The sequence below is a fragment of the Callorhinchus milii genome, unplaced genomic scaffold (assembly GCF_018977255.1).
Source record: "Callorhinchus milii isolate IMCB2004 unplaced genomic scaffold, IMCB_Cmil_1.0 Scaffold4, whole genome shotgun sequence".
In the NCBI taxonomy this organism is placed as follows: domain Eukaryota; kingdom Metazoa; phylum Chordata; class Chondrichthyes; order Chimaeriformes; family Callorhinchidae; genus Callorhinchus; species Callorhinchus milii.
The window spans coordinates 1,052,800-1,065,767 of NW_024704745.1; the positions used below are offsets into that span (position 1 = coordinate 1,052,800).

At 42.7% G+C, this 12,968-nt stretch overlaps 1 protein-coding gene across 1 annotated transcript in view; it reads left to right on the forward strand.

Annotated features, from left to right (window-relative positions):
- Positions 1–2,471: 2,471 nt before the first annotated feature.
- runx1 (RUNX family transcription factor 1) overlaps positions 2,472–12,968 on the forward strand; it is a gene marked incomplete at its 5' end in the record, with an annotated part of 44,681 nt that continues 34,184 nt past the window's right edge. The window contains 4 exon segments of the mRNA NM_001292348.1: positions 2,472–2,608; positions 2,611–2,803; positions 5,005–5,161; positions 7,938–8,042. Coding sequence (NP_001279277.1) covers positions 2,508–2,608; positions 2,611–2,803; positions 5,005–5,161; positions 7,938–8,042 — 556 coding nt within the window.

Sequence of the window (12,968 nt, forward strand, 5' to 3'; positions counted from 1 at the left end):
GAGCATCATCAACAACGGCGGCCGTCTGAACTGCCCTCTCTCTCTCTCTCTCTCTCTCTTCCTTTCTCTCTTTCTTTCTCTCTCTTCCTCGATTTGCGCGTGTTTTTTCGGTTAAGAGAGAGAGAGAGGTGTGTGCGTGTGTGTGTAGTGCATGTGTGTGTGTGTGTGTGTGTAGTGCATGTGTGTGTGTAGTGCATGTGTGTGTGTGTAGTGCATGTGTGTGTGTAGTGCATGTGTGTGTGTAGTACATGTTGTGTGTGTATAGTGCATGTGAGTGTGTGTGTAGTACATGTGAGTGTGTGTGTAGTACATGTGTGTGTGTGTAGTGCATGTGTGTGTGTGTATAGTGTGTGTGTAGGGGGTGGGGGGTGGTGGGGGGGTGTTTGTTTGTGCATTTTCAAAACCACAGCAAAGCCACAAGTCTAAACCGAATTGCAACTCTCAAACACACGACAACAAACCACGTTTTGCCCCAAAAATAACATCTCGAAAGCGAAAGCTCCGCATAGAACTGCCGCATCGCCACTGCGATCTGAGCCTTCAGACACACAGAGAGAAACCCGTCGGATATTGTGCTTTATTGTAGACCGATTCGTGTGTGTGTGTCTGTGTGTAATATATATATATAGATATGTAGATATATATATATATTACACACATGTCGGTACACTGGGTGCCTGTGTGTGGCTGTTTGACTGAGACAGAAACCCCCAAAAAACTATTGCGCAAAAAACAAGTAGATTTCTCCAAAACTTGAGTCGTGTGTCGATTTCAACAGATCGTACCTTTACGCTTTACTTACTTACTTAGTCACTTACTCTCTCTCTCTCTCTCTCACCCACTCACTCTCTCTCACACACTCACTCGCTCACTCACTCTTTCCCTCTCTCTCACACTCACTCACTCTCACACACTCACTCACTCAGTAGCTCTCTCTCACAAACGCACACTCTCTCTCTCACTCCCTCTCTAACACTCTCTCACTCACTCTCTCTAACACACTCTCTCTCTCTCTCTCTCTCAGTCTCTCTAACACACACTCTCTCTCTTACACACACTTACTCACTCACTCTCTCGGTAGCTCTCTCTCTCTCTCACACACACACTTACTCACTCACTCTCTCGGTAGCTCTCTCTCTCTCACACACACACTTACTCACTCTCTCGGTAGCTCTCTCTCAGCCTCTCACACACGCTCCCTCTCTCTGTGTGTCTCCCTCCCTCTCTCTGTGTCTCCCCCCCCTCCCTCCCTTCCCCCCTCCCCCTCCCCCCCTCTCTCTCTCTCTCTTTGGCTGTGTTCACTGTTGTCTCCAACACGGAAAACACTTTCAGACCCAATCTTGGGTTCCCCAAAACAACGCAGAAGAAACATGTCAAATAGCCCCGGACCCTCCCCACCAGACAGCCCGCGGCCGGACAAGTGACAGAGAGGGATACCCCCCCCCACACCCCCCACTCCTCCCCTCCCTCAACCCCCCCCCCCCCCCCCCCCACCAATGTGTTGGGTTGTGTTTTGTGGGGGCATTTTTTTGTGGGGGTTTACAGGGTTGTCGTGGGGTTGTTTTTTTTTTGATGGGGGGCAACAGAGAGAGGGAAGGATCCGCAGGTGGAAGCATCGCCCGTTAACCCGTACCTGACCGAGAGTGGACGTTGGAACGAATCGATCGATTAGGATCGGAATTGATCGATCGGCGGATCGAACCGACCGATCGGATTGGTATCGAGTTTCTCCGAACGCCCCCAAAAAAAAGGCTTTGCTGCGGGACTGTGAATCCCCACAAACTGATGCTTTAAGACGAGGTGGAGGTGGAGGTGGTGGTGGTGGTGGTGTGGGCGCACTCACACTCACACTCACACACACACACAGGGAGAGAGGGAGAAGGAAAGAAAGAAGGAAAGAAAGAAGAAAAAAGAAAACAAAAGTGCAGTCGACTTGTGCCGAGGAGTCACCTGTGTGTGAAGTGTGTGTTTCGGGGACGACGACATCGCAGGTGGATTGAGGGAGGAAACACAGAAGGAAATAAAGAAGAAGAAGAAGAAGAAAAGGAAGACCGCCAGACAGACACTGAGAGAGAGAGACAGACAGACAGACACTGAGAGAGAGAGACAGACAGACAGACACTGAGAGAGAGAGAGACACAGACACTGAGAGACAGACACAGACACAGAGAGAGAGAGACAGTCGGACTCCGGCGGAGCTCCTGTGTTGTTGATTTCTCTCTCTCTCTTATTTTTGGTCCTTCCCTTTCCTCAAACCCTCAAGAGTTCTTTCCTCTCTCTCCCCCCCCCCCCCCCCCCCCCCCCCCCCCCGTGTGAGTGTGTGTGAGAGTGTGAGAGTGTGAGTGTGTGAGTGTGTGTGTGAGTGAGTGAGTGAGTGTGTGAGTGTGAGAGTGAGAGTGAGTGTGTGTGTGTGTGTGAGAGTGTGAGTGAGTGAGTGAGAGTGAGTGTGAGTGAGTGAGTGAGTGAGTGAGAGGGAGAGGGAATCTTCCTGTGAGCCCTGTGTTGTGATGCGTGTTCCTGTAGATCCGAGCACCAGCCGCCGGTTCCCGCCGCCCTGCACGTCGCTGGGTTCGGGGAAGATGACGGACTCCCTCCCGCTGCCCCCCCCCCGCCCGCCCCGGCGGCCCCGCACCCCCCCCACCCGGACAGCGCCCTGACCAAGCTCCGGCCGGCGGACCGCACGATGGTGGACGTCTTGGCCGACCATCCCGGGGAGCTGGTCCGCACCGACAGCCCCAACTTCCTCTGCTCCGTCCTCCCCACTCACTGGAGGTGCAACAAAACCCTCCCCATCGCCTACAAGGTAATCACTCGCTGCTCTGGGGGGGGTGTGTGTGTATGGTATATATGTGTGTGTGGTATATATATGTGTGTATGATGTGTGTATGGTATGTGGGTATACATATATATGTGTATGTGTGTATATATGTGCGTGTGTGTATAATGTGTATGTGTGTGTGTATGGTATATGTGTATGTGGGTATACATATATATATGTGTGTGTGTGTGTATGTGTGTATATAATGTATATGTGTGTATATATGTGTGTGTATGTGTGTGTGTATAATGTGTATGTGTGTATGTGTGTGTGTAATGTTTATGTGTGTATATGTGTGTGTGTATGTGTGCGTATATATATATGTGTGTGTATATGTATATATGTGTGCGTGTGTGTGAGTGGAAGATAGTATTATTATACATGTTCGTGTCTTTTACCTACATATGTATAGATATATAGATATATAGTTTGCACACACACAGAGCGATGCACAGAATGACCCCAAAGTCTTATTTTTCAGCTGCCTTATTATCTGAAAAAAATCCTAATTTCTTTAAGATTTATTAGACACTGTTAAGACATCATGACTTTTTGGTCATCCTGTATATATATCTGGTACATCTAGATATATATTACTGTATGTATGTATATATATATATATGTGTGTGTGTGTGCATTGTGCAGACATGACATTTAAATCAAATGAAATATACATTTCCACTTCATTTTAAATGAGAGTAGCAATAATCATATTTGTATTATTACTATTACAAATCAAAGTGTTAAAGTTTCGCTATCTTTTTCTGACAGGGTGGGTGGGGGGGGGGGCTGATAATGAGTGACTTTTTTTCAAAAACACATTGTAAATGTATAGCCAGAAGAAGAAGAAAATAACGCGGTTACTTTATACCTTTCCTCAGTGTATTTCTTTAACCACCATTCTGTGTCGAGCCGATCACTGAACACACGCACATATACATATATATATATATATACACTCCATATATTAAAATAATAAGTTTAAGGCGAGTTATGTAATTTGGGGCAGGTCTTTTGACGTTTATCTTTAACATACACACACACACATATCATATATACATATATTATACACATATTATATATGCATATATAATATATATAAGATATATATTTAAGACCATTAACAGTGTTTGGCTTGGGATTCGAACAGCCCCAGTTTCCCTGTTCAGACAGGGAATACACGTTGTTTTTGAATTCAAAGTGAAACTTAACTCTTCATTTCCTTTCTGCTTTTTTAAAAAAAAGACAAGACCGAGAGAGAGAGAGAGAGAGAGAAAGAGAGAGAGAGAGAGAGAGAGAGAGAAAAGCGACTCGCTGTCTGTCTGTCATTAGAATAGGCAAATTCACTGACTTTTTTAACACTTGAATTTTTAATCCTCCCTCTCCACCCCCCCCAAAAAAAAAAAATAATGTGACAGAATTGGGGGCAAAAACGAGTGACCAGAGGGGGGGTTTAGTCAGTGGTGAGTTACATTGCACCTCGGAAATAAGTGTATTTGTTGCAAGAGAAAACGCGGGTGGGTTTTGTGCACTATTTCAAAAAAAATGCAGTAGTTAGAAAAATATATATGTATGTTTAAAATAAATACAGGAGTAAGGATAAGCGTTGCCCCCCCCCCACCCCCACATCCCACTCTCTGTCTCTCTGTCTCTCTCTTCCATGTCCCATCCTATCCCACTTGTAAGTTTGTTGTACTATTTTATATATATGTCGGTAGTTTAGCAAAAGAGAGACAGTACTGACTATAGTTTAACAAAAAAAAACACAAGAAATCTGGGACAATATTCCCCCCCTCCAAAACACACACACACTCCACCAACACACACACACACACTCCACCAACACACACACACTCCACCAACACACACATTTCCCCTCTCCCTTCCATCACCCTATTCAGTAAGTCTTATCTGTTGGCTGTTTGCTGTGTATGTCGACTTACCCCCCAGACTCCACCAACACCCACCCACACACACACACACCCACACACATACACACCCTCTCCCTTCAGTGCCCACTACCCTATCCCACTTGTAAGTGACTTGTTTGTTGGCTGTCTGTGTAGAGTTTCCATCACACCTCCAATTCCCAACCCCCTACTTCTCCTCTCCCTCTCCACTGTCCTACGCCTTATCGCTGTGGCTCTGACCTGTGGCTCCTCGTGTCGGGCTTGGTGCCCATGTAGGTGGTGTCGCTGGGAGATGTACCTGATGGGACCCTGGTCACCGTCCTGGCCGGTAACGACGAGAACTACTCGGCTGAGCTCCGCAATGCTACAGCCGTCATGAAGAACCAAGTGGCTCGATTCAACGATCTCCGATTTGTGGGACGCAGCGGACGAGGTAGAGTACCTTAAACTCTTTCTCGCTCTCACTCACTCACTCTCTCGCTCCCTCAATCACTCACTCACTCTCTCTTACTCTCTCATTCACTCACTCACTCATTCACTCACTCACTCACTCACTCACTCACTCTCTCATTCCCTCTCTCACTCTCTCATTCACTCACTCTCACTCACTCACTCACTCTCTCATTCACTCACTCTCACTCACTTTCACTCACACTCTCTCTCACTCACACTCACTAACACCACTGATGTACTCGCTAATCTGTTTATTCCCCCCCTCCCTCTTTTAACTTAAAACCAAACTTTGGGAGAGTTAGAGAGAGGCTTGTCTCGTCTTGTGTGTATGTCTGTTTAAAGTGTGTGTGTTTAATGTCAGTGTGTGTGTGTGTGTGTTTAACGTGTGTGTGTTTAAGGTTCAGTCTGTGTGTTTAATGTGTGTGTGGGTCAGTTAACACATGTGTGTGTGTGTGTGGTGGTCTGTTTAATGTGGGTGTGAGGGTGGGAGGTAATGCGTAAGTAATGTGTTTTACATGTGTGTGGGTCTGTTTAACGTGTGTGTGTTTGTGTGGGAGAGAGCGGAAAGAGAAGAGGGGCAATATATATATATATATACACACCGAATATATGGTTTAAAATTAGCGCTGTTTCAGTTTGATTTGCAGTTCGAAAGATGCTGGTAATAGATTTTAAGGCATGATCATTCTGCTATGATTCATAATTAGCAGAAGTCTGACACTTCATTAAAGAGATAGAGAGAGACTCGTAGAACAACACTCAATTGTTTCTCAATCTCTGACAGTGCACCTTTCTCTCTCTCTCCCTCTCTTTCGATCCTTTCCTCTTCAAAGTAAAGTTTCACCCAAGACTTTCGTCCACAAAAGATACAGTCAATTTACTTTACCGTATATTCTGTGAAGAGCTTTGAGACGTTCGAAAACATGATAAGACGCTATATAAAATGCAAGGATTATTATTATTGAACACCCGCACCAACAAAGTAGCCACAGCAAAAAAAGGCAATGCAACCTCGTAAACACAATCAAATCTGTTCTTCGCAATATAGTACATCTTGTGTCCCTTCTTCCTGCTGTTTGTGTGTTAAATCCGAGTTGACAGATAGACGGACTTACAGACCATTTTATTTGGGGGAGAGGGAGAGTGTTCGTTGAATTTCCGCTGTTTAAATGATGATGATAATAATACCAATAATAATCCTTGCATTTGATACAGCGCCTTATCACATCATTGAGACATCTTAAAGTGCTTCGCAGAATATACTGTAAAGTGAATTGACTGTATATTTTGTGGACGAAACTCGATGACTGTTTTAAATAGTACTCATATATATATATATATAGATGTAGATATATTTGGGGCGCTCATGTATGCAGAGAGAGAGAGAGAGAGAGAGAGAGTGCGTGAGTGGGGAGTTAAATGTATGACAGAGTCGTTTTCAGAAAGATCATGGGGCTTTTTTTTCCTCTCTCTTTCTTTCTCTTTCTCCCCCCCTCTCTCTCTCTCTCCTCTCTCTCTCTCTCTCTCACCATCTCCCCCTCTCCACCCCTCCTTCCCCCCGTTGGAGCTTTTTTCTTTCCCTACGAAAAATACCCCCACTTTCCCCTCTTCCAAAAAAGAAAGGGCAACGCAAAACCCATTTGTCAGAATGAATCCATCATGAGCAGAACTTCGATGCTTTTAGGTTCTCAGACGAGACAATCTACGGAATTGTAAATCAAATCGAAACAGCGCAAATTTAAACGATATGTAATCGATATATATTCGGGAGATACGCTCCACTCTCTCTCCCTCTCTCCCTCTCTATCCCTCTCTCCCTCCCCACACCCACACCCACACACACATTCATTTCTATTTCTATTTCTATTTCTATATGCATCGGGTTGTAGCGGCCAAAGTTAGTGTTTAAAACAAATGCAAACATATCTGTGCTTTCGTTGAGAGGCTGAGCTGTAGTGACTGTTAATCTTTCGCACTAGATTGGCCCTGCATTAATATTAATAGTGGAAAATAGTTTAAAAAAAAAGACTTAAGGAGCTAATTGCTCTTTCTAGATTCTGATTTGAAAGTGTAATCTCACCCAACGCAGAAATAAATGCGTCAACAAAACTATATTTCTTTATATAATTTGGGTGGTGGGGGGTCTCTCATATAAACAGAGTGTGTGTGTGGGGGGGTTTGTGGAGGGAGTAGAAATATGTATATTTATTATATCAAATAGATTTAAATGTATATATGGTATCAAATATATTTCAATACATGTGTGTGTATGTGTACTTAAAGACATAATATATTTCTAACCCAGTGCATCAACGCAACCAGGTTTAAAGAAAAAAATGTATGAAAATATATATGGAGTTACATTTTTGTGCCCTTTAAACGTTAAATCATCTGCCACGGACTTGGGAAAAAAAGCCCTTTAATTAAGGCAAAATATATGTGTGTGTATATATATATATATATTATTATTGTGGGTCAATTTGCGACTGGGAAAAGGGTGAAGAGAGAGAGAGAGAGAACAGGAGAAAGGGAAAGGGTGTGGTGGGACGGCGTTGGGGTGTTTTATTGACTGTATAAGAACCTTTCTCCACTCTTTCTTTTCTCACTGTGCAAATCGAAATGAAACAAAAACTCCGCTGATTTTCCGCTGTTTTTCCCCTCTCTCTCTCTCTCTCTCCCCCACTTTGCGGGGGGTGTGTGTGTGTGTGTGTGTGTGTATTATATGTGTGTGTGTGTGTGTAAAAAAAAACCCACAGGGAAAAGTTTCACGCTGACCATCACCGTGTTTACAAACCCTCCACAAGTGGCCACTTACCACAGAGCCATCAAAATCACAGTGGATGGACCGAGAGAGCCGAGAAGTGAGTAGCAAAAGACTTGAACTGACCTCAAAACGTGGCCCCCAATGTCTCTGTTTTTTTTTCTGAATGGAGTCGGAAAAATAACTCTCCTGAGTTATGAATGGAGTTGTGTGTGTTTTCCCCCCCCCCCCCCCACCCCACTATTTTTTTGTTGATCCCAATACGTGTGTGTGCGATGGGGCGCTCCTCCCCCCAACTCTCCCCCCACCCCACGTTTCTGTGATTTGCAGAAATTAAATGAGATATAAAACATCAGTCACTATTAAAAAAAAAACACCCACCGGTCAGTGAGTGTGCAATCACCCGCACTGTGTGTGTGCGGTTTTGGTGCAGCAAAGGGAGAAGGGGATAAGGGATTCAGTTTAAAACGAGAGTCAAATTGTAGCAAAGCTGCAGCTGACCTCAGACCCCAGAAACTGATCGGATTTTCCTTTGGGCTCTGATGTTATTTTTGTTCGCGAAGCCGAATCGTGTTGCGCGCGTTGTGTTTCGTTGCAAAAAAAAATTATTATTATTATTATTGTTCTCATTATTGCAGCACCGATAGACATAGGAGAGGGCGATTTTTTTTTTTAGCGTTGGAAGCCAATGCCCAGTAAATAACGATTGCTCTGAAATGAATCATTAGCCCGTTAATAATAATAATAATAATAATAATAATGATCATAATAATGATTTAAAAAATCACTTTGGGTTCACAATAAACCTGATGCCCTTTTTTATTGCAATCGAGTGATTGATTTGGGGGGAGAAAAAGTAGGTCTTTTGTTACGTGGCTTTGAGCAAATTAGTTGACAGAACACAAACTGAACTCCCAACGCTGAAAAAAAAACGACTTTATTTTAATTGTTGCGAAATAGTTGTGTGTTTTTTTTTTGAAGAATCTCTGTGCAATAGAGTCAGGAGGTGGTGTATTTATAACTTCAAATCTGACTGGGTTTAGCATTTTAAAAAAAGAAATAAGATCCTGGCCCCTTTCCTGCAGAGGCGTCTTTGGTTTAGCTCGGAATTGGATTAATTGCTCCTTGATAAAAGTATTTGTGTAGGTGTATGTTTGTAAAAAAAAACAAAAATAAAAAGGGTATAATTTTGAGTCGGAGTGTAAAGATTCCCCGCATGTAACAATCTCTCTGATCACATATTAAATAACCATTTCAGATACTAATATTAATAACAATCCTTGCATTTGATATAGCGCCTTATCACATCTTCGAGGCATCTCAAAGCGGTTCACAGAATATACTGTAAAGTGAATTGTTAGTGTATGTTGTGGGTGAAATATCGCACATATTTATATATATATTCTATATATATTATATAAATATATTGCACAAAACCTTGCTCATTTCTTTACCCTGAATATTTTAACATACACCCTCTCCTCCCCTCCCCAAAGGGTCTGTGTTTTTGTCAAAAAGTACTTAATAAGTAAATAGAAGACTATTTTTAAAAAAAGTTGTTGTAAAAGAGAAACAGACGGTGATAGCAATACAAGATAAATATTGTCAGAATGGTCAAGCAGATAATTTGTCCCTTGTGTTGGGGTTTATCTGTGTTGAGCAGTGTTATTGTTGCTGTAATGTGGTGGTTCTGCTTCGGGACGCAGGTACAAATGAGAAGATGTTTCCGACGTAGAGAAGATGTTTCCACTTGTGGGGAGAGCAAAACCAGGGGCCATAAATACAAAATAGTCACTAATAAATTAAATAGGGAAGACAGAAGAAACTTCTTTACCCAGAGAGTGGTGGGAATGTGGAGCTTGCTACCACAAGGAGTATTGAGGTGAATAGCGTAGATGCATTTAAGGGGAAGCTGGATACGTTTATATCAAGGAATAGAAGATTATGGGGATAGGATTAGTTGAGGAAGGGTTGAATAGATGCCGGCATGAACGCCCAGTTGGGCCGAATGTTTCTGCGCCGTTTCTATGTAATTCTATGTGAATGATATTGAGACCTTTCCAGCGCACAATTAAATCTCGGTGGAGAATTCTGAATCAATAGAGAGACACTTTTCTTGGTTTAAATCATTCAGTGCTGATAGGAAACAGGGTTTGCTGCTTTGATTTAAGTATATATCTATATTGTAAGATAATCGAGATTAATACATATTGCTGCGTTAACAATGGCTAGAAGTGACTGTTCATTAAGCTGATATTCTCTGAAGCGCTTTGAGACGTCTCGAAGACATGATAAAGCGCTATATCAAATACAAGGATTACTAAGATGAGGAACAATAACTGAGTGGTTACAGTGATGAGAAAGGAAGGATATTAAACAAATTCTACCGCAGTTCCTTTCCCCTTTTTGTTTTGATGCGGATGTCTTTAAATTTTAATAGTTTTATAAATAAAAATTTTGCCAAACGGAAATGCATATTTTTCAGCTGTTGTCAGTTCAAATTGAATTTTTATTTGTGTGATGTATGGTATCTTTCCAGACACCGTGAATCAGTACTGTGTTCCGTTCAGTTCTCCACTCCTAGGAGATGAAATCAAAAGGCTATATTTAATGTCTTCTTTTTTTAAAAAAAAGCACACACACACACACGCGCAGGTAATAAGTCCTATTAAATCTCCTCCATCATTTATAACTTCATAATTGTGGAGTCCTGCAGTGTGTTAGTTAGAGCACTCGCCTCGCAAGCGAGAGAACCTGGGTTCGATTCCCGAACAGGGTGAAACGTTAAGCAAGTTCCCTTACTCCACACCCCTCTGTTTACCTCGCGGCAAGTAGGAACCTGGTTGTTAGTCGATTGGTGGATCGCTTTTCTTGGGGATAATAATCCCTTTTGAAAAAATACTACTAATAATAATTTTGTCACTCAATCCACGACTGCTTGTGGGACGCCGCAGTGCGCAATTGACTGCCGCGTTTCACCCACAATGTACAGTCAATCCACTTGACTGCATATTCTGTGAAGCGCTTTGAGACGTCTCGAAGACGTGATAAGATGCTATATCAAATGCAAGGATCATTATTAACCTCCTTTATATGTCTCTTCACCAGCCCCATTATGTTTCAACCGAAATGTCTATGATGCTTGTTAGGTAGTTGTCCAGTTGTTTTGCCCATGCTTTTTCTTTGTTGTTAGAGGGTTATGTTGTTAATTATTTACCGAGCATAATTTGTTTTGAGTTCAATAATTTCTGAAAGCTTTTAATGATCTATTGTTTGGTGAACATCATAGAGAGCAGGGTCTTCAATAAATTGTCCAGTTTGGTTGACTGTGTGTTCTCTCCCGCACCAGGCTCCGCAAACAACAACAACTACAGCTTGCATTTACGTAGCGCCACTCACGCCCCATTCTCATGTGGTCCCATCCCCTCAGCAGATCAAATTCAAGATCCCTTTCCACTCTCCCTCCCTCTGCTGGCTTGCCCCACATTACCTCTGTGACCTCCCGTAACCCTGTTGTCCGGCCACTCCTTCTTCCACTCAGCAAACACTAGATCAGGAAGCATTTTTTTCACACAAAACCGATTGGAAACCTGGAACTTTCTCTTCAAAAAGGCAGTGGATTCTGGATCCATTTACATTTTCATGAATGAGGTGGAGAGATTTTTTTTAGGTCAGGCTGTCAAGGGATATGGGTCAGAGGTGGTTAATGGGACTTGAGATACAGATGACCTAATAGAATGGCGGAACGGGCTCGAGGGGCCGAATGGCCTACTCCTTGTCCTATGTTCCTACGTTCTCCCCAATCCACCCTTTTTCAGCCACGTGGAGTCCTGTAGCTCAGGCGTTAGAGCATTTGCCTCACAAGCAAGAGGATCTGAGTTTGATTCCCGGGCGGAGCAAAACATTGGCCATGTTTCCTTATTCCACATGCCCCTGTTTACCCAGCAGTGTTTACCCACTTCAATCCACAACTCTTTGTGGGACGCTGCTGTGTGCATTTCACCCATAAAATATAGTCAATTCACTTTACACTGCATCCTATGAAGCGCTTTGAGACGTCTCAAAGATATATATCAGATGCATATATCAAATGCAAGGATTCTTCCCCCATTTTGTGAAACTCCATCCCTGAGTCCCTTCACTCCAATCTGGCCTCGAAACACTTCCTTAAGATTATTTTGACTGCACTTCCATCCACCTTTAGCTCTCGACACCCCCAAGCCCCCACCCCCTTTGTCTTACCTTCCCAACGTGCGCTATATAAAATTGTAAATTGTTGCTGCTGTTATTGTTGTTTGTACTGATCTGTTAGCAGTGCATTTCTAAATGTATCATGGAAGGTAACCTACACTCAGCAGTGAGTCGGTTAGTGGATATTTGTTCATGCGAATGAAGCAATTTTTCCCTGTTTTAGAATATTCCTGTATAGCAATCAATTCTCAAGTTTCGTCCACAAAATGTACAGTCAATTCACTTTACAGTTTTATTCTATAAAACGTTTTGAGACGTCTCGACAATGTGATCAAAGCTATATCCCCACAATGCAAGGATTATTATTATTTATATTGTTATAGTCCACAAATATATCTATGAATGCATAAAAAAAATCCTGTTTGTCTAGAACGCTGTGCTTTTATCTGCAGCGAATTGAGGTATACATGAGATACTGGTAGGGCGGGCAGATGCGAGGGTTAGGAGAGAGAGAGAGAGGGAGAGAGAAATAAGCCTTTTTGTTTGCGTAAAGTGAGAAGATTATTTTTTCAGCCATTCATCCAAACCACAAACTTACCTGTGATCTAGAGTTCCGTTCAAAATCACGAGCAACTAATAGATCTCGGATAAAAATTCAGCTTACCTCCCAGCCAAACCACAGAGCTGTGGCAAAAATCATCCTGTACAGTTTGTACACATGCCTGATTTGTTAAACAAGCATTTATTAGTGTATTAGAAGGATAGTTGATACCACAATCCAGGATTTATGAGGTGAACTTTTGGGAAATGCTCATATTTTAAAAGTCATATTGAA